At 40.6% G+C, this 21,675-nt stretch overlaps 1 protein-coding gene across 2 annotated transcripts in view; it reads right to left on the bottom strand.

Annotated features, from left to right (window-relative positions):
• The window catches only part of usp22 (ubiquitin specific peptidase 22), a 51,730-nt gene that overhangs the window by 18,067 nt on the left and 11,988 nt on the right, over positions 1-21,675 (bottom strand). For both annotated transcript variants that reach the window (XM_041777966.1, XM_041777967.1), the window contains 4 exons: positions 6,905-7,037; positions 3,766-3,879; positions 3,563-3,664; positions 947-1,113 (listed from right to left, as the gene is read on the bottom strand). In XM_041777966.1, the coding sequence (XP_041633900.1) occupies positions 947-1,113; positions 3,563-3,664; positions 3,766-3,879; positions 6,905-7,037 (516 nt within the window). The remainder of the gene's footprint in view (positions 1-946; positions 1,114-3,562; positions 3,665-3,765; positions 3,880-6,904; positions 7,038-21,675) is intronic.

Raw genomic sequence — 21,675 nt, 5'->3', positions numbered from 1 at the left:
TTTAGGCAGTTTGAAGGTGGTTGACAAACCAAAGGCACTACAGGAAGATGAGGAAACAGGAGAGAGAGAGGAGGGGAGAGAGCGTCTGATCAAAGCAGGCCGCACCTCTCTCCTTCACATCTAAGAGGCTGTGTGTGAGTCAGTAGACAGTTTTGACAACAGTATGGAGGTGAAGATAGGGGATACAAATAAGCAATGAAATTAGGAAGTTGGGGACAAGGTGTGAAGGGAATTTTACTGCGATGAACGTAATATTTCTTGTATGCAGGACCCTGAATTTTCTCCCAAACACAGCTGAGTGTTCAATCATCATTTGCCTCCCAGGGTGACAGAGGTGAGCGATTACCTCCTTTGTGTGTTATGTAGCTGAAAGGTTCAGCAAACCGCGGCGGGGGCTTAGCTCCATGTGCGGGTTTGTGTTATTGAGGGGGATGGGGAGGTACGGTGGGCAATGACTCAACTCATTATAGCACCACTTGCCATCTGTGGGCCCATATATACTAGGAAGTGAGAGGGTGTAAGAAATAAGCGCGGCAGTGTGGGAGCAGACATTACATAACATTCAGGGGCTGATGAGTTTGTCCGATGTAAAATGCTAACTTTGTTTCAGAGAACTGGGATGTAAATGACTATAAATGGCTCTGCGGTGCAATTTGCACACAGCAATCAGGTTCAATAAAGGCATAATTGCTGCATTTTGCTCATTCATTCGTATATGACTGTGTATTCCTTACAAGCTCCATTTTCCTCCTCTCTGCCTCCCTCTCTGGACTCAAATAAATAGCACAACAGTGACTCAGCCTTCTGCAGTGGGTTACAGTGCGAGAGAACATCCTGTATTATATTCTCTGACATTTCAGCTCATCTCTAATCACTTTTTTTTTGTTCCTTGCGGGAATGAACAAAAGTAGTCTAAGTTAAAGGTGGCGAACTGTGTGCATCATACCTCCTGAAAGAGCTGCGACATCTCACACACCAGACAGGAGTTTGATTGCATCTCGCACTTGTGTCTGTCGGAGAGAAAGAAGTCTCGCAGCAGCGGTGTGTGTGTGAGGGCCTGAACGATACAGTTCATGAAACAAGTGTTGCCCAGGTTTATTAACCCTCGTAAACCTGCAGAATGAGGAGAAACAAAGAGAAGTGTGAGAACAAAACGACTATGGAATAAATATATGACATGAGTCATCCTACTGGTAATGGAAGGAAGCTGAATCAACCCTGAGGACAATGAGTATTGATATTTTCATAAATAATTAAGAACATTTCTTCAGACAAAAATGGCAAATGTGAAGTAGAAATTCACGACATACATAAGAATATGACAGAACATTATGATTAGAGAATACAGGGACCCATCAAACCCATTATTTCTAAAGTTACGCCTGTTGAAATTTCATGATTAAGCATACTACAGTACTTTGCAAATTATGTACAAAACTCATGAGAAAAAAAATAGAGAACAAGAACAGAACAATCTTGGATAAACCAAAGAATCCAAGTCAAACATTATGTTTAAAAGAAATATCAAAGATAGTTTGCTGAGAAAGTACAATGAAAAGAACAAAAATTGTTCTGCTTAGTGTAGTGGTGACATAAATAGGATTTTGTGATCCAGTGCAACATGAATTGTAACTTTTGAAATGACTGCAGGATATGAATCACTTTGCTGATAACTGTCTTGGTAAAAAGGGCATGTTATATAAGATTAATCTTGTTTCTTCTTCTTTTCATTCAAAGTTAAAGATTTTATGCTAGACTGAGTAGTTGTTTTTTTTATAGAATTAACTTAAAAATAGCTGTAAACAAACAACCTTCATCTACAGCTGGCGTTACATATCTTCCACAACATTCAGTCATTAAAGTGCTAAATGGGCAGACAAAACTATGATTAAATTTGGTCTATGGAATTTCATCTACCAAAAAGGACTTTGAACACCCAAAACAACTACTTAAATCCTCTTTATCCTCAGCCATAAGTACCATACCTGTCAAAACAACATGCTATGGCAGCGTATCTTACAGAGGACTTTACACCTACTGGGAACTAGCCAAAGATGGGAAAAGTACAGTTACTGCACGATAGTATTGGCATATCAGTATCTGCAGATATTAGCTTAAAAAGTTAATTATCAGTATCAGCAGATTGAAATTTTCTTGCAAAGTTTACAACCAATAATTTGGCTATGGAAATTTGCTTATATCAGCTGTAAATATTGGACATAGGAACGAGTAAGTTAGTGCAGTTTTAGGCTAGACCAACAGACCTACATTAGCTGAAGTCTCTTCTTTATTTGTGACAATTTCTTACATGTAAAAGTGCGTCTTAAGGTCTGAAATTTGCTAATTTGTTCATCGTCTAACTTAAAATAGTGTGTTTTAAGGACTGAAGATTAACGTCTGAACTACATTTACCCATATCAGTTAGAATTAATATGTAAATATGTGCATATCTGATATTGGTGAAAAATACGATATTGGGCATCCCTAATTTTTGATGATGCATCGCTCAGCCCTACTTTCTGCCCCTCCCACCAAAAACAAAAAAACAAAAAAAAACAAAAAAAAACCTGAATAAACCTTAATTGAAGTGAAGATCAGGGGGAACTAGAACAGGGACTATGGTTTGTTTGAAGAGCAAGAGAGCAAAAGATGATAATGAAGTGGCAGCTGCTGCTCAACAAAAAAGGTAGCATGGCCTCAGTCATGCAAAACAACTTTGGCTTAAGTAGTCATGAAAAAATTCTAAAACACTTTCTGACTTCGTAATATGGCTGACCTTCAAGACAATGCGATAAATTTATTTGACCATAAATTGCCGCACAGATGCGTTTTTTTGTAAAGTAAATGAGTGATCATTTTTAATTATTGTAATCTCAATTTCGATCAAAATTATGATGATAATAAGCTAGCAGGCTTTAGTTAGCTTACACAAGTCCCTTGTGCTTTCAGCTTTGGATTTTTTTTTTGTTTGTGTCACTGGAAAATTAACAATGTGCTGTTTGGTCAGGTCTGCCAGAGAATCAGTGTGTATCCTGGAGCAGACCCCAAAGCTGTGAATGGACTCATTTAGAGTGAGAAAATAGAGTTACAGTCCTCTGGTGATGGCCAGTACAACAGGTGAGACACAGCCAGGTCTTGGGTTTAATCCAAATAAGCGGGGCTTGGTTCTGGAAGAGAGAGTGCTCAGCGAGAGCTTTAACACTTCAGACTGGTCCTGGTGTGCACACAAACACACACACAGTGTACTGTCCAATCAGGGCTAGCAGCCAGGCTCTTTAGAGATATCTGGGGTGAGGGAAGGCAGGCGACATTGGGCAGAGAAAAAGATAAAACCAGCGTGAACAAAATGAGAGACACAATAGAGAGAGCAGGAAGGAACCAAAGCAGCAGATCAGTGTGGAAGCAGAATGAGAGAAAACAAGTATTGGGGAGGCGTGATACAAATGCAGACACACTGTGGTGTATGCAAGAGTGACCTCAAGAGCACAAGAAGAGCCATGCAGAGCTTTGCAGCACACACACTGAGGCTGAAAAGCTGTGCAGACTGAACGGTGCAGCCCACCTATGGTACAGTTCGTAGTGATTTTCCGCCGCTTTGGATTGTGTCGTAATAATTCTAGTTCCCTCTTGGTTGGCTCCCACGTCGTGTATTTCTCCCCTATGCCTGCGGATGCAAACAAACACAAATGTGACAGCGCAGAGATGTCAGTTGGCCTCATTTCAAATGCTCAGCAAGTTCTCTGACAGAAAACAAAACGGCTATACCTTGCAATTTCCAGGCTTTCCTCTGTTCCTCTTTGGCAATCTGCTCCATGTCTTTGTCGTAAATGTAGTCTTGACACACAAAACAATATATTCCACCGTATAATAAGTCTATCGCTGGGAGCAGGAAAGAGAGAAGGAAGAGAGGTAGAGAGAAAGAGATTGAATCATAATTACAAATAGATTTTTCCACCACAGACACAACACACATTGGGTTTTATTTTACTCTCCAACCTAGCTGGCCCAGTAAGCCTCAAGACAAGTGCCCCCCTACCCCCCCACCCTGCATTATCCACTCACTACTCGCAATATGTTTCCGTCTCATCGCTTACTCTCAAAAATACCAGGAGATGTGAGGGGAGCAATGATGGAATAGGTGTATTTGTCTCCCGACCCCCACCTGGGCTTTTCAGCTAACACACCATCCTCTCCCATTCTCAAACTCCACGGCAACAATACCTCAGCTCTGTTGCCGTGACAACCTATTTTTAGCTTAAACAGACATATTTCTGGTTTTGGCGCTACCCACACAGAATGTAAGCTGAACCATGATGTAGAAAAGCTGACTGGTATATGTTGCACTGTTGTTATGGTGGAGTTTTTCTTTGTGATTGGATGTAGAAGTAGGGATAAATGATTCAAATATAACTGAAAAGCATGCTTATCATTTCTCTGGTAATCATACGCTCAGTGAAAAGGAGATCCTATGTGGATGACAGCAACAGGATAAAATGAGACAAATAAGAGCAAAGCAAGTAGAAGAGAGAGGAATAGGATTAAGACTGATTACTGCAGAAGAAGGTAGTATCTGAAGAATTCTAGTCACTCAACTGAAGGGATGGGGACTGCTAATTTTGGTATTTTAACTTGTATCAATACCATTTCCAGTTCCTTTTCATGCATTTTTTTTCATCTGTTTGTTAGGAATTTAATTTCTATAAAGAAACTTCCATTTGACAATAGTTTATACACCAGTGATATAATCCAAAAAGCATGACTGAACCTGAGACATGATGTTAAATTGTAGAATCCACAAGACTTAATACTAGCCTTGTTCCAATTCCGATACCAGTATTGCCAAAAGACTGATACTGCTGAAATAGCGGGTATTGGTTTTGGAGAGTACAAACCGGAATCAATTCTTCTTTGGAGCGAACTACCATTTCTAGAGCAGCAAAGAAGAACTAAATGCTAAATGTTGGCTATTTGGCAGTGTTTTACACCTGAAAGTTGGAAAAAAAAACGGCTACATGTACAGTATAAAAGGCTATAATAATGAGGGGCAGCACCACTGTTGCCACCTTCAACATGAGCAAACCTGATAAAGAATTCTGAAGATGCATCACGCAAAGGACAAGACAGTGTGGTGTTCCTGTAGCCGAGCATGCAGAACTAAGTCGGAGTATTGCGGCCCTTGATCCTCCTGGTCTGAGTATATGGACAAATTTAGTTCCTACAGCCTTGAATTTCCCAAGTTTTATCTTATATAGCGCCTCACACCCATGCATTAAGTGCCAACTAAAAAAAGGATAGCCTTTCAAAGTATTTATTTTCCCTTTATTGCATTTATCTGCCTCTTGTAAATGATTACACCTCTCTTTTCCTAAGTTTTCCCATGGAAACTTCACCCTGTAAACACTCTTTTCTCCTCCAACAGCTGTGCATTTAAGCATGACATGCAGCCTAAGGAGGAGACAGCAGTGTAAGTTTCCCCATGAAAATTTTGGGAGCAGGTGATAGTATCAGACAGCTTGATTTAGGCTTTTGTGACAGTTGTTAGCAATGTTCTAAAACCATTTAGCTGCATTGCAAAGCTTTGGTCTGACCTGGATTTAAGTTGTGTGCCTTGTATTCCAACAAATGGCGACATTTCAGTCCAATGTTCTGGTGTATTAATAAACCCTGGCCATTGAGACACAGGCCTACACGTGAAATGGTGACTGTTATTCCAATATTTAGCCGTATAGCTTACAAAAATAAACAATCATGTGTCACAGAGAGGCTGTGATTTATCATTCTATTCGTTGAGCCATACTCTGAGTTCACTGTAGGGCAAAAATAATGTACCAGTTTTTCACATTACAGTCAGTCCAGAGAGTTTACATCAGTATCAGATCAGTACTTGGTATCGGTAGATACCCAACACTCTGGTATCGGAAAGGAAAAAATTATATTGGACTATCTCTACTTTACAGCAGTATTGATAAGCTCATATATTATTCATTTTTGGTTTATAAATGCCAAACCAGGTTGTTAATACAATCAAGTTTTGGTCGTTATCACTTTTCCTGTTAAAGATGAGACCAAAGAAAAGAGACAAGACAGGTAGAAAGAGGAAAAGGCACCATATGTGTATTTCTGAGAAACAAAGAGTCAATGGGAGTGAGATTGTTAGAAAATGGCAGTTGAAGAAGATGGAACAGGAGTCCAGAGAAGCATGCTTTCTGTCCAGCAGGCAGGGGAGTTTGAATAATTTGATTAGAGGTAGAGAGGAACAGAGAGCTAGTGTCAGAGAGGCTCCTGTGGAAAGCTCAAAGCTAATTAACACTGTAGCCGTCCACTTGGGGTATGTGTGTGTGTAACCAAACTGTTGAAATCCATTAAATTAGCTGAAGTCATTCACAAAAATACCACCTACCCCCCTTCCTGTCTTCCTTATTCCTATATTTAGAAGTCCATGTCAGGGTAATATCAAAATCATGCTCATTAGTGTCATTGTCTTATTTAGCATAATTAGCATGTAAGGTTAAGGCAAGGCTTTCTAGTAGCTGTGGATTAGAAATGTCTAGCCCTCCCCTGCTGCTATGAAGGGGAGGGTTCTAACGTAAACCCATGACATTTGACTGGATAAGGCGCTCCCACCAGAATGGTAATGTGCTGCGGTTAGAGAGAGGTTTAGCTCCCTGTCTGCTCAGAGGAGGAAGTTGCCCGAAGTAATGCTGTAATCCTTCACTGATAATAGCTGATGCTGCAGCGGGCCACTGGGGTGAATGTGAATGTGGGGGCTGACGTGATGGGACTGAGCCTTGGACATTATTTGGCATCTTTTTGCAGCATTTCAGCTCTATTGTAAGAGTAGTTCAGTTTCAAAAGCACCAAATTCTTGATTTCTTATGCAGTTATGTATGCGTGTGTGGCTTACCTAGGTTGTGTCTTTTATTTTTCGCGTGCTCGTGGATGTGTTTCTTCGTAAAGCAGCCGAAAAAGACGCAGTAGAGACAGGAGTGGAGTCGGTTCAGGTGGGCTCCACACATGTGACAGATGCACGACTTGGCCTGCAGAGAATGATGGGAATAGGGGGGCAAGGGATGGAAAGGAAAAAAAGAGAGGACAGTCAGTGTGGTGAGAAAATCCTCCACAGCGGGACCGAGCCCTGAGCTGTAATATAGAGCGGCGTAGTCCGACAGAGTGGAACTCCCTGGCAGCTGAATTAGATTACTATCTTCCAGTCAGTCGCACAAACACTTGGGAGGACGCGGCGCTTGAAGAGACCTGATATGAGGACAGACTAAAGATTGCTGGGCCTGTTGATAAACCAAGCTCAGTTGAATGACAACATATTTCCACACTGAGTCTCTCAGTCTCTAACACATGCAGGGCATGATGGGATTTAATGCTTGGCAGGCACACTAGAGATAGGACTCAGAATTTGTCGCAGCACACACCAACATCGGCTGGAGTTTGTGTGTTTGTTTGACAACAGCACCCAGAGGTAAAAACACTGAACATTAGAATCCTGATATCTTAGAAAACCTGTGAAAAAAGGCAATACGTTGGCTGCAGATTATCTGCATACATAATCAATAAGGGGCATTATGGTAGACAAGGTAGAGGAGCAGGAATGTGCATGTTGGTCCATTAAACAACCCAAAGTTATCATCTTTGTTAGTTGGTACCAGCCTTAAAAGTTGGTTAAACCTATCTCTCATATTTTTATATGTTGGCCATCACTGTGGATCAGATCAACACAACTCACCACCTGCTGAGGCTGCAGCCATAGGTTCGCTGCAGCTTTGGTTATTGGCTTGACTGACCTGAAGCAAACTAGGAATGCCCAGAGCCGACTAATTTCATAGTCAGTTAACCCAGAACTGAAATGGGAAAAAGGTGAATAGTCTAAAGCAGCCTTTCCCAAAGTTCAGTACGCTGCAGCCCAATTCAAGACCAGAAAATCTTCGGGGCCCACCAAAAAACCTTGTACAACCATAACATGAGACTGAAATATTAACCTTTTATTTGTCAAATTTATGTTTCATTAACAGGGAATTTTAATGCAAATGCTTTGCTTTCAGATACACTGACATTCCTTGAAAAAGGTTTGTGGGGTCACAATGTAGAATTAATGAGCCACTGTCATGTTTTTTGTTTGATCAGGCATCTGCAAAGCCACTTAAATTTTCTTTTGTATTATTTATCTCTGTAAATGTACTTTCTGGCCCAGCCATCTCGTTAGTGGCTTGAATGTCTCCAAAGACACTGATAAATTCTTAAAACCAGGAAAGCAAGTGTCACAGTAGACTGGAGTAAGGGGGGTAACCAGTTAATCCAACACCAGTTAAACTGTGACACCGGTTACATACATCAGGCAAAATGAATGATTAAAAGGTGGCATGAGTTAAAACTTGTAGCTGTGGTTTGTTACTTCTGAGACTAATGGTAAAAAAATATGCCATGAAGTATTTTATGAGTATGTAAAATGTGGGTTTTTTTTTCTCTGTTTTGTTGTCATTGAGCAGAATATTGTCCCCAAATGCTTTGGTGATGTGCGAGTATAACCTGATTTTATCCCCATTTTTCTCCTCTACATCACAATAGTGCTAAACCAGACTATACCTACCAGAGGCTATTGGTGTTCTAGCAGTAAGTTGTTGTTGTTTAGATCAGAGTAGAGCATTGTGGCAGCAAGATAGTCATTAAAAACAACTACACTGGCTGTGTTACAGAGAACATCTGACCAGGATTGTAGGCTTGAACTGATAAAAAATGTTAAGAATTAGTTTAACCAACTATTCATTCTGGAGCCAAAGTCAAAGGGATCTATATTTAACTGTCTGGCCAGCTAATCACACACATCCTTAGCCAAAACTGAGCAAAGTTAATTCAAAAGAGTCAGCAGGTAACCAAAGAAAAAATTGTTTGTTAGTGTGGCTAACATTAGTGGTGCTAGACCTTCCAGCTTTAAATTCTCCTTTCAGGATTCGATGAAAGGACTTGGTGTTCCCTAGTGCAGTGGTTCTCAAACTGGGGTCTGGGGACTCCTGGGGGTCCACGAGCCACAGCTTGGGGTCCGTGAAATAATTCAAAATTAATTATTAAAGCAATGCCATTAAATTTGCTTTTTAATGCCATGTCATTAAAAAGCAAATAAATACATATAGGGACCACAGTGCCATAAAAACAACCATACTAAACCAGTGACTCCCACATTGGTGCAGGACCAGCTAGCAACGATGGATAAATATTTAAAGCGTGTCCACTTTATCAAGTGATGCTACACCCAAACCAGTTAAACTGAGAAAATATGATGATAGCTATCTGGAGTTTGGTTTTATTGAGAACAGCGATGGAAGACCTGCCAAGTTAAAGCGTCATCTGATAGCAAAGCATGCAGAGTTCAAGGACAAAACAAATTATTTTTTCTGACAAAAGAGTGAGGAATACATCTGTCAGAAAATGGTGAACATAACCACAACCTCAGAAAAAGCAGAGGGCTTCTCTATGGCTGCTCAAAGGATCGCAAAAAGTAGGAAGCCACACTCACTTGAACAAGAGCTTGTATTTAGGTTGAAGAGTTTAAAATACAGCATCTAAGAGTACAAATGGCAGTGAACATATGTTTATTCAGCATGAGGGATATGTGGGGGTCCTTGGAAAATGTTCTGCCCTGTAAAGGGTCCCTAGCCCTGAAAAGTTTGAGAACCCCTGCCCTAGTATTTGCACCACTACTGATTCCATGGAGAGTTCTTGAAGATGGCTGCTATAAAGGATATCTGGTAAGGGGCATAATTTTCAAATACCCCTGTGTCATTTATTAACCAAAGTATAGATTTCATACAGGGTGCAGATGGTCTGGTGGTTAAGTTGCACCCAATGTTTGCAGCGACCCAGGTTCAGGTCCAGCCTGTGGCTCTTTGACCACATGTCATTCCCAACTCTCTCACCCCTGCTCTGGCTCTATCCACTGTCCTATCTCTCTCTAAGGCCGGCCACACACTACAGGATTTTAAGCCTGATTTGGGGCAAGATTTGCCTCCCCCAACGATCGTGGGGGCGTATCTGAGTTTGTCTGAGTAGTCCGCATGAGTGTGGTGTCAACACGGTTGTTTTACTGCTCCAAATTGCGTTGTAGCCTCCAAAATCCCGAATCGTAAATATCAAACACGTTTGAAATTTACAATTTTAGGTCGCAGTGACAGAGTACCGACAACAACCAATGAGAGTGAGCAGACCGGGTAGCATCACATCCAGATCATGCATACTTTCACCACTCACAACCATAAACACAACTTTAACTTAGGCTAACTCCAGCCAGGATTCAGAGGATTAAAGATGAAAAATCTCTGGAAATTGTCCTGAAGTCTGTGGTCTCCCACAGTTTAAAAATCGTTCCAGAATAAATAAATTGTCTAGTGTGTGGCCGGCCTGATAAAGGAAAAAAATTAATAAAAAACAGATTTAACATGAATTTCATTAAGATGTACATTTTTTCAATCCTATTTACCAACACCTGGTTGTTATGTTTTACTACTACCATGGGGGTGGCTGAAGCACATCTAAATCCTGTTTGCTTGTCACTGTTCATGGGGACATATTTTACCCTTTTAAAACAAGTTTATAATGGTCTCAGAGGTCCCCAAAACATGCCTGTGAAGTTAGTTTCTGAAAAAAAACTCTAGTATTGGATTTTTGCATGTCTAAACCCCCCTCCCCCCATTTCAGCCCTTCTCAGAATGAGTTGTTTCTGTGTCTGCAGCTTTAAATCTTAATGAGCTGTCTGACTCCACTTCTGACCACACCCCTCTCAGGAAATGGATGTAGCACTCCTGATGTTACAATGTTACAGACACATTTATCCAAAGTTAAGGACCTGACTGGGATTTGAACCATCAACCATCAATCTAGAGGGGGCCTATTAACCGGAGATGCAGCCAGTCTACACAACAGCCCCAACTAGTGGTGGGTTGCTACAATACGTTTAAATCAGAACATGATCTGCATTTAGTGTCTGCATATAAATATTTATTTTTCATATATCTGAAATTCTAGTGCAAAGCAAAGGTGATGAGGTAATGGTTTAGTGCGTACATCCCTTATGTAAACCAGCAGGCTAAAATTAGCCACACTCAACAAACTAATCTGACATCATTTCCCTGGAGACACTGTGATCCTATTTAACCACGCTAATGAACTGTGCTAAATTATGACCATTTTTTGAGATTTTTCTTAAGTGTGAAGTTAAAATTAAGCTTAATTGACTTTGAAATTAGTCGAGGAGGAACATCCCTACAAAAGTGATGAACAAAGACAGGCAGACAAGGGCAGATATGGTGAACACTGTCACCACTTCTGTGTAGACATGTGAGACAGATGTTCCCAGTGCTTGCAGACACACAGGTACATGAGTCTAAGATTTAATGAGCATAAGGAAGGTGTCAAGGGACAATATGGCTCAGTATGACCCCAAGCTTTAATTGTCGTGGACCTTCCTGAAGTGACACTGTCTGAACACTTTTTAAGTTTTCCACTGGTGATTATAAGGATGTAGATGTGACCGCCAGCACAGACAAATAAATGTGTAAGAAGGTGAATGAGGAATACATCCAAATCTATTCCCCTGCTTACTCTCTTAAAGATTGCATACTTAAGTGCCATGAATTGGTTGATGTAAAAAGAACATAAGCGCATCAGTAAATGCAAAATCTTTTAGCGATGACGACACCGAATGCTTTCACTGAGAGTACAGCAGAGAGAAGCCTGCGAGGCTGCGTCTGAAAGAAGATTTGAAATTGAATGAGAGCGGAAAGACAGAGCGATCTAATCAAAGCCTTTCAGGGCGCAGACCTGCCGCAATGAGTCGCCCACTCATACAGAGAAGACTGAGGGAAAAGGTGAACAGACACAAAATGATCAGCTGGAGAGATTTATCAGTTTTCAGTTTGTGGTGCAGTGTGAAACTCCTGAGACAGCCTGACATACACCTACACACCTTAGCAAAGGCTTTGGGCATGAACTCAACAACCTTGAACTGTATTGTCTGCCTTTAGCTATCTTTTGACTAGAGACACAATAGTATAACCTGACACCGTCTGAACAATATTTAAGCCTATTGTTGCAGAGAAATTAAATAGCTTATGCCAGTACATTTCACTTCCTTTTCTCAGTCTGTGCCAGGACTGTCCTGATTTTAAAGTTTCACAGGGTTCTAGATAAGGCTAAATGACAACAATACCTGTTCTGATACTATGACATTAAAAACAGAATCCTATGCACCTAATATTGATCAGCTTCTTGTTTAGAATTAACACAAATGCCGGCAAACTGTAGCACACCATCTGGATTTCATACTCTATACATTACTACTACAGATGCACTGATTGGAAAAATTAGAGCCAGTGTTTATGTTTAAGATAAGACATGGATTCCTTTTTTGTTTACTTCTTTTGCTGTAAAGGCCCTTGCACACAAAACAATTTTTTTTGTTGTGCAAATCATTTGCACGAAATATTTACGCTTCCACACCAGCAACATAACTTTGGCAAGCAAAACTGCGGCTGACATTTTTTCGATTTTCCAACCATTAGAGGCGTCCTTAATGTGTAAAGGCCTCAAGACAGATGGAATGCCACATTTGATCTCACATTTTAGTTTGTCCAACTGGTGACTCCTTCTGCCCTTCTGTTTCTGCCAAATTATATGCCGATGGTCGATGTTTGTCAACAGGTCTGACATCCGCCAATACTGATGGTTGCATCTGTAACAGTATATCACAATCTGAAGCAATAAATGGGAGAGGGAGGCTCTGTTGCTCTTCCACATCAGGTAATGATGTGTATCACAACAATCACTACAAAAGCAGGACAGCATTGGCAGCAGACAGCATAAAATGATTAGAATGAAGAAATAAGAAGATTCACTTTTGTTTACTTGTTGCATCATCATCACCGGTCACCATCACCATCATCACCGGTTTAAACACAAACAGCATGCATGTTACTTCTGATCAGTAAAAACAAAAGCCTGTAGTTGTTATTTTTCTCAAGCCTTTTACTGTGAACACCCACATCAGGAAACATGGTGTTGGTGGCTCTTTGACACATCCCTAAGCAGGAGAGAAATTCAAACTTAAAAGGATATTTCAGTATTTTAAAAGTTGAAGTGTATTGTTAAGGTACATAGAAGTATGAGTTTCATTAGTCTCCAGTGATTTCAGTGAGCACTGACCCTTGAAGAAGGACTCGCTTGTTGTACTGGCTGATTGGTCCTGTCACTTTCTAATTGGGCCCAAACGGTTCAGACGGGAGCTTGGCAAGATAGATTCGCCAGTGAGCAACACGGAAACGCTATGCAAGGTTAGATGGGTACAGTTTCTCCACGTAATTGAGCGAGATTTTTGGTAAAAATGGGCCACAAAACAATGTTGGCTCAAATGTACGAAATATAAAAATTTTTGAAGCATTTTATACCCAGAAAGTTTTTGTTTTTTCTCACTATTTTGCAAGGCTTTCTGGGTAAAACAAAATAGCTTTTTGAGCCAGCACTGTTTTCATCACTAGAGGCTAATGCCGATTCTACTGCTACCTCAAATGGTCCAACTTCAAAAATACTTAAATATTAATTAAGGCATTAACTCTTAATTTGCAATACCACAATATAAAACTGTTACTGCTAAGAGCATAAACATTTGTCTGTTTGTAAACGGCTCAGTGCACATGTGTAAGTAGAAGACTAATGCTGGGCTTACACCATAAGATTTTCACAGTCACAGACTAAAAACTGAAAGTCTTTAGTAAATTTTAGGAGTCTTACTGGAGTCACGGCGTGCTCCCGTCATCTCTATCGTTAAGTTTAAGGTGGTAATCAGCGCTGTTTTATATCAGTCTTTACCTAGTCTTGGACTTGCGATCATATCAAACACATTTGATATGATCGTATATTGCAATGATGTAACACTATCAACAACCAATAGATGAGCTCTGACAAAACCGGAAACAGGAAACCTGCCAGTCAAAACAACCACAAAAGTGGCAGAGCGGCATGGACGAACAAGAAACACCGGCAGTGAAACGTCAAAGGTCCCGACCAATAGGGACCATCCAGAAAGAGGAGCGGCTGGTGAAGCTGTGGGCAGATCAGCCCAGCCCTTTTCGATGTGAACTGTCCAACATATCACGACAGAGTGGCGAAAAAATCGCATGCTGGGAAAAAATTGCTAAAAGGATGTAGCAGTAGTCTTGTAAATGGTGACCCTGCAAGATTCACAGTCTTTGTAAAATCTCAGTCTGAGACTAGGCTGTGACTAAAAACTCTAAAAACGTGTCTTTAGATGTGAGCAGGTGTGAGCTGATAGTTTTCCAAGAGTCTTTTCCAAATCTTTTCAAAGTCTTTTGATGTATGGGTAGCTTAAGGGAGACTAAAGCAGGGGTTGAACTCAGTCGATGGAGCAGTTTAGTTGTGCTGATGATACTAGAACCAGAGCAGTATTAGAGCAGAAAACAATTAAGAAGTTACAATAAAAACACCGTATAAGTGCAGTTTTAGACTTCTGAGAACAAATAAAAGAAATTCTTCAAATCCTCAAGACTCACTGGAATGGCTGAAGTGAAAAACCAAGGTCAAAACGCTTCAGCAGGAAAGGTTAACAGTTTAAACATGAGACATCACAACTCAATGTCTGAATTTATTGGAGGAATGTACCAGTGGACCTCTCACTTTTACCTTCCTGTGTTCTCCCGCTCCTTGCATGCGCTAGCAACTATAATCATGACATCATCGCCAAGAAGTTCTGCAGTTTTCAAACAAATGTACTGTCTGATTTTTTTCTCAACTGTCAATTTCTTACTACAAAATTGGACAGGTTAAACAACATTTCTAACTCATCAAAATCTTTTTCATGCTACAGGTATTATACACAAAACCACATATGCTAGTAAAGCTTTGTTATGATGTTTTGCTATAGGAATTAGGACAAATACGCATAAACAATGACTAATGTTTTTTGTAGGTACTGTTTTGCAGAAATAAACCCATATATGCATATTTTAAGTCTTAAAAGCTTCATAAGAAACTGTCTTTTCTTTCTTTTTGTGTAACTAGTTACTAAAGATAAACAGACAATACAGCTGATGAGTAATCAGAGGAAGACATGCAATACATGCCTAAAGTTGGGAGTCAAACCCACTGATGTAAATTTGAGTTCTAAAGCTACGAGGTGCAATTTAAGCACTGAGTCAAACTAGCACCTCAATGAAAGCTTAATTAGAGCCACGGTGGTTTGAAGATGGTGAATCAACTGTTCTTTGTTGGATTGCCTTGTATTTAGATTTTTAAAAAATATCTCCATGCCTGTGGGATGACACAGAAGTGTTGGAAGAAACTGATCTGATTCTCTGCTAAAATTGAAAAGCTCATATGGGGTGGAGTGGGTGGAAACGATGGAAAACTTTGCATATTAGGCAAGTGGGTGTTAGATTAAAGTAACAGTTGGATGCAGACTTCTTTTTGTCCAGAAAGGTTGAAAGAGAATATAGTAGAAATTCAACATTCATTTGATTCTGTCATAGTATGCTAGGAGGGATACTGGTGTTATATTCAACACCAGACAAATGCTACAATGCACAGCTGCAGAGATGGGCTGCAAAACTCACAGCCCGGTGCGTGTTTTGGCTGAGCACTAGTAGGCGTGAGCTAAATTGTGATGACATTGCAGTAGAGGGGATATTCAGGGTGGCAGACCCCTAAGCTCTGTTTTTATTCATATTGGTCTGTAAGCCAGCCAGCTCAATGTGAGTGTGAGAAAGAAAGGGTGGCATCAAATCATTGGTGGGGTGGGAAGTGTGTTTGTGTGTGGGTGGGGAGGCTTTTGGAGAGTGATAGGAGGAAACTAAGTGGTGAAGGTCACTAAAATCAAGATCAAGACAATTATCTTTAAAGGCAGAGCTTCATTCATTGGCATACTGAAAGAAAAGGACACAGAGAGGTTAAAAGGGAAAGAGCTTGAGGAAGGGCTTGTGCTTACAGAGAAGTGCTGACTGATATATCAAGTCTGAATATCAAACAGGATTTTGGCTTCCCACGATCATTAACATACAATGATTTAAAAAATGCTGTGCTGCATGACATTAAGCACTCACTTTGTCATGTGGAGTAAATGAAACAAACCCACCCTTTATGCCCGTCCCACCTAAACAGCTCCTCACTTCAACTTAAGTGAGGAGCAGGGAGAGCCACAGTATAAACTCTGGTTAGCTTGAAAAGGGAAAAAGCTAAAGAAGATGACAGAACGATTAAAGATTAGAACTGGTTAACAAAAAAATAGTAAAATGACCTCAGTTATATGGAACCACTCTGGTTTTGAGGAGTCAAATCAGAAACAATGCAAAGTAGTATGCAGAATTTGTCACATGATCAGTGTTTCCCACAGAATGACATGATACTTGGGTGGCAGTAGGGATGGGCAGTGATAACCATGACTTGTTTTTTTTTTCATAATAAAGCAGCCCTATTACTGAGTCTTAATTAAACAACTATGCAAGATGTAAAATCCACACGTTTAGGTGTAGGTGCACCTTTTAGCAGTGATGTTGTTAGTACCCACTCCTCCACTGCACCAGTTCTCCAAGTAAAAAACAAGAAGCCCTGCCAATGCCACGCCTTGCCCTCTTGTTCACTGTCCTCCCCTGCCTTTACACCCCTTCAGCAGGCAGAAAATCTATCCCTGCCCCCCTCCCCTCTCTCCTTGGCTTCTCTGTGCTCTCAGCCTCTCACTGTGGTTCACAGCCTGTCTATTCCTCAGTGTCAGCAGTCCTGCATCTCTCTGCACCCCGGGTCTTTTAATGTTCTATTAGATCAGCTATTGATCAGGCGCTGGCTCAGATGACTTGAACAAGTGTCAAACAGGTAGTATGCTCAAGTTCGTCCATCTCCCATCTGGGATGTGATGTTTGAGGCGCTTTAGGCGGGGCTCAGAGTTGAGGAGAATGACCCCTGCTAATGTACAAAGCTGTTGATTGATGGACGAACAGATGCTGACAGGCATTAGCTGGATGAATAGATCTCCAATATAACTTTACACAGAGATAAGGTCGCATTACATGCTTTGTGGGCCTATTGAGCCTGTGATTATCCTTCAGCTAACACTGATCTACAGCATGAATCCTCCTATGTTATTACATATTCCTTCACTGCTCTTCCATCTTCTTATTCATTCGTTAAACCTGACTGTTATTCCTCCTTCAGCATTTAGGTGAAAGCATTGACATGTTCAAACAGAACCAGTAATGTGATGAGCTGTAACTGAGTAGGAGAGAGAAAGACGAAGACGATTATGATGTGGACAAAGGTCTGGCTCTACTGAGCACACTCCTGCTGCTGCAAAGAACAGACGGGGAGGGGAGAGTCAATACAGAGCGAAGAGCACAGCTATATGAGAGCAGTGACTCACCACCACACTCAGAAGCCTGCGCATGCTTCTCTACACACACATGCTCATGCATAAAGAGAATTAACAATGGCTGACATGTGTGCTGCACAGTAAAAAGACACATAAAAAGAGAGGCAGAATCTCAATAAGCTGAATTAAACACAAAGGCAGGGGGCTTTCTGTCCCCTTTTTGACTCTGAAGAAGGGAGAGGAAACTAACAGTGATGCTCCAGAACCATGCTGCTGACTGACCCCGTGGGGCTGGAGCCTGTCAGTGCCGCCTTGGTAGGATGATGTTGTTACCCAGCCTCCCCCCACAATCTCCACATGAGAATTCCTGCCCTGCAAAACGCAGTCACAGTAAAGCAGCCCATGAGACTCGCATACACACACAATATGAATCCTACTCTATTCTCTTTTCACTTCCGTCCTCCATCAGCTCATTGTAATCTCACTTGACAATGACATGCTGTGTGGACTTTGCGTGAGAAGAATGTATTCCCACCTCGTCTGAATGAATCTGAAATGTGGGAGGGATGAGGCGGTGTGTACTTCGGCCTCATACTGTCACACACTGCTTTAAAGACATTATAGCAAAAAGCCTCAACCCAAAGCCTGTGGAGTTCAGCTATTTGCCATCTGTGCTAAAGAAATAAAACCAAATAAAATGTGGAAAAATCCACACACTAGATGCTTTCATTTTGTGATCGAAAAATAATGCTTCATGGGGGTTTGTGCAAGCTGGGTTAGTAGGTGTGATAAAGCTGGGTGTGCGGCACATGGGATGGATTAACAGAGGCGTGAATGTGTGAATCTGATTAAGATCACCCTCTTAGGCACTTGTGGTTTCTTGACTTTTGGAGATCAAAGGGTTTAGGGCCAAAAAGGAGAGGCAAGAGCGAGGGTTTCCCCTCAGCAAAGTACAGTGAAGAATGCAATTTAGCAAAGGACTAACATAAAGGTTTCAAAGACTCATTTCAGGGTCTTGAAATGAGGATCCACCAGTGGTCATCTGCTGTGTTCAAACATAAAGATCCAGGGCCACAGTAGCATCATACTCAAACCACTGATATGACACAAATCAGAACAATAGGTTCACACCACAATTTCATCACTGTTAATCTATGTAAAAATAAAATGATTGGTTATGTCAAATCTCTGACAAATATATGAACATATCTTTATAAATGTAAGTATTGCTTTTTAATTTAGGATTGTCTAATTACAAATAAAACAATGCATATGCCGCTCTTAGAAAAGTGACACTGATTATTTCTCACAAAATCACCTTTTGGAAACTTTTGTTTTAAAATAAAAGATGGCTTTTAAGACTAATCAAAACATTTATAGCATCAACAGGGAAAATGTTTTTTACATACAGTTTCATCCTGCATTTCTGGCACCGACGCACAAAACGTTTTCACAAGACACTCAATATTCTCAACTTTTTTTTTTTTTTTTTTTTGCCTAATGTAAGTTTTCATGCATTCCTGACATTTTGGGTCATTGACAATAAAAAACTCCATTAAAACTCTAATGTTTTAATAGTAAGCCTGAATCCTAAAAAAAAAAAAACACCAATGATTTAAGTATAGCTCTGACACTTGTTTAGATAAGCTGGGTTTCAAATCCCCTTCACAGAGTATGTTAATGTTTTAATGCCACAAACTTCTCAGCATGGTTTTAATATTTGAATTGTTCATTAGTTTCTTGCAAAATTAACTCTACAGCTCTGCAGTTAATCCTGATTTTTTTGCATCCTGATACAAGCATTTGTAATAAAAACATAGCAAAAAGGTGAATTTTGTGCAATAAAACTGTTTTTCTAATGTGGCCAAGCAATGCTTCCTTAGCCAGCATGTGTGCATTTTACCTGTTGGATGGAGACCAGTGTTTAATGGTATGGTTGTTACACCATGAAAATGCAGCCAGAGGCAGCTTAAGTTGGGTATTAACTACATTTGAATTAGGTAGTGCCAAGACAAAGGAGGAAAAAAAGTTTTCTGGATTTGTTTTGGCTGTTCTGCAAACACAGGTAATGTATAAACATGGAAGAACAGCAGACAGACACAGAAAGTATGGCTTTTAAGTAAGCACTCTATCTTTTCTATACAACTGTATGTATCATTAGAACAAGATCGAGAAATGAAATCTCATCACAATTTTTTCTCATATCAGGCAGACTTTACTTATACACTGTTTTAATTTTCAACCAAATAGACTGTTACATGTGCATTGCATGGGATATATTTTTCATCCATCTGGGCAACAACCTACAGAAGGAGCCTTTAAGAAAAATTACACTGGCTGGGCAAACATTCTGCCTATGACATCAATTACGGGCCAATCATCCATCCATTTTCTACACCACTTATCCCATTGGGGCTCCCAACTGCTCATCGTATGCTAATGTCACCACTGTCTCTGCAACTGTGTGTGAGTTCACAGGTCGCCTGGACGGGTCAAAGAGTGTCAATCACTGCTACAACAGATTTACTCTGTATTATTGTAGCGGTATTTGACTCGTAAAAGAAGAAACCCACAAACAAGAAACAGTTTTGGATTATGGATAACAATTACGGATGAATCAAGAGGACAATATGGACTGGCTCCCCTTCAGTGTATAGATTAGATCCCCAGAGGGATCTAATCTATACATTGGATAGGTTAGATCCCCAGAGGGAGGAAAAATAGGGACTGTGGTAAATGATGATGCAAAGATAAGGAGCAAATGCTCTCTTATCAGTAGGCATCAGGATTTATGTTGTTAATGTCAGTTCAGGGTTTCAGACTAGACTGCTGTGTAGAAAAAATCTGAAATGCTAGTCTTGCCAAGTGATGGTCATGGGGTGTCTAGGACATGTCGTTTATATGTTACACTAAAAGACTGTTACACGCTTATAATTGGGCCCAATGTTTGATGATGAGCTGTAAAGTTGCAGTCAGGCCAAAATCTGGCTGAATTCGTGTAGTCTGAGATGTCCTTTAGCCAACTAAAGTCAGATAAACTCATTCTGTTAACCAACATCCCACTGCAACAGCACAAAAAGTGTCACACCATAAGAGTGCAAAGTTTGTTTGTAGAGAGTGGCTAACATTAGCAGAGCTAGCACCTTCGAGCAGAGCTAGCTGGCAGCCTTCGATCCTTTTAGCAGTTTAACGTCCACATTTCTTTACTTCATGCTGTCACTCAATGCAAGGTTATATAACCTGACACAGCCTCTGGACAACTTTATCCACATTTTCTAGATCATACAGTGCTGTTCCCGCTAGCGGCTGTAAGTGCTGGAGTAGTTGGCTGATGTAAAGAGCATTGTGGCATCAGTGTTAGTCAGTTAATAGCTTGCATCCCTAGTCTGTGCTGCAAGGTATCATCACCATCCTATACAGAGAAGAATTACTGGAATATACAGCTGTCATGCTAGCATAATTTTAAATGAAGGTATGATGCTGTAAGGTCCAAACACCACTGATGTCTGTTTTGATACCATGGCAACACTCTAAACCTAAGCATCCAATACTGGGAAATTTATTTTTGTCAGATAACAAAATTGCAAACACCTAAACATTGCATAACTTGTGTAAATATATGTGCAATGCATCACTACCAGTAATATAAATTGCAAGTTCACTTGCATGGATTTTTGATGGATGCATCCCTACCCTAAGCCCCTGCATTATGACAGAGATGGAGATGGGAGATTCTTTCATCTAAAATACATTTGGTTTAAAAAAAATATCCAAAAGTATAAAAAATCTTGACAAACTAGCAGAGCACACAGTTGGAAAAAGGCAGTGGTGTTGAACGATCACAGAAACCCTCACACACAAGTACAACAAGCCAACATTTACCCACTTCACCAGTGTGGAGACTGACCGGGGCTGGAATGTGAAAATATTGACAAACATGTACGGCAAGAGAGAAGATTCAGACAGCAGCGTGTTTGTGTTTGTCTGCACAGATGGCTAACAGTCTCGCTCCAGCTTAACAAAAGGCTGCTTGATCATTTGTCAAACCTTGCAGCTACCAGATGCCCACAACCACCCACATGAATATAACCAAGAGGAGCCGCTGATGTCAGTGACACACATGGCACAGACCTTTTGAATTGTCCCCTTTTTGCTCAAATATCCTCAGATCCCATGTTGATATACAATTAAGATCCACAGAGCCTTGAACATTACCTCAGGGAAGATGTATGAGAGCTAGCCACAGATTAGAGCCACAGAGGGGCTATTAGTGAACTACAGTCTTTAAAGGTGAGTATATTTAG

The sequence above is a fragment of the Cheilinus undulatus genome, linkage group 21 (genome assembly GCF_018320785.1).
Source record: "Cheilinus undulatus linkage group 21, ASM1832078v1, whole genome shotgun sequence".
Classification (NCBI taxonomy): domain Eukaryota; kingdom Metazoa; phylum Chordata; class Actinopteri; order Labriformes; family Labridae; genus Cheilinus; species Cheilinus undulatus.
This window is presented reverse-complemented; position numbering and strand designations above follow the sequence as displayed.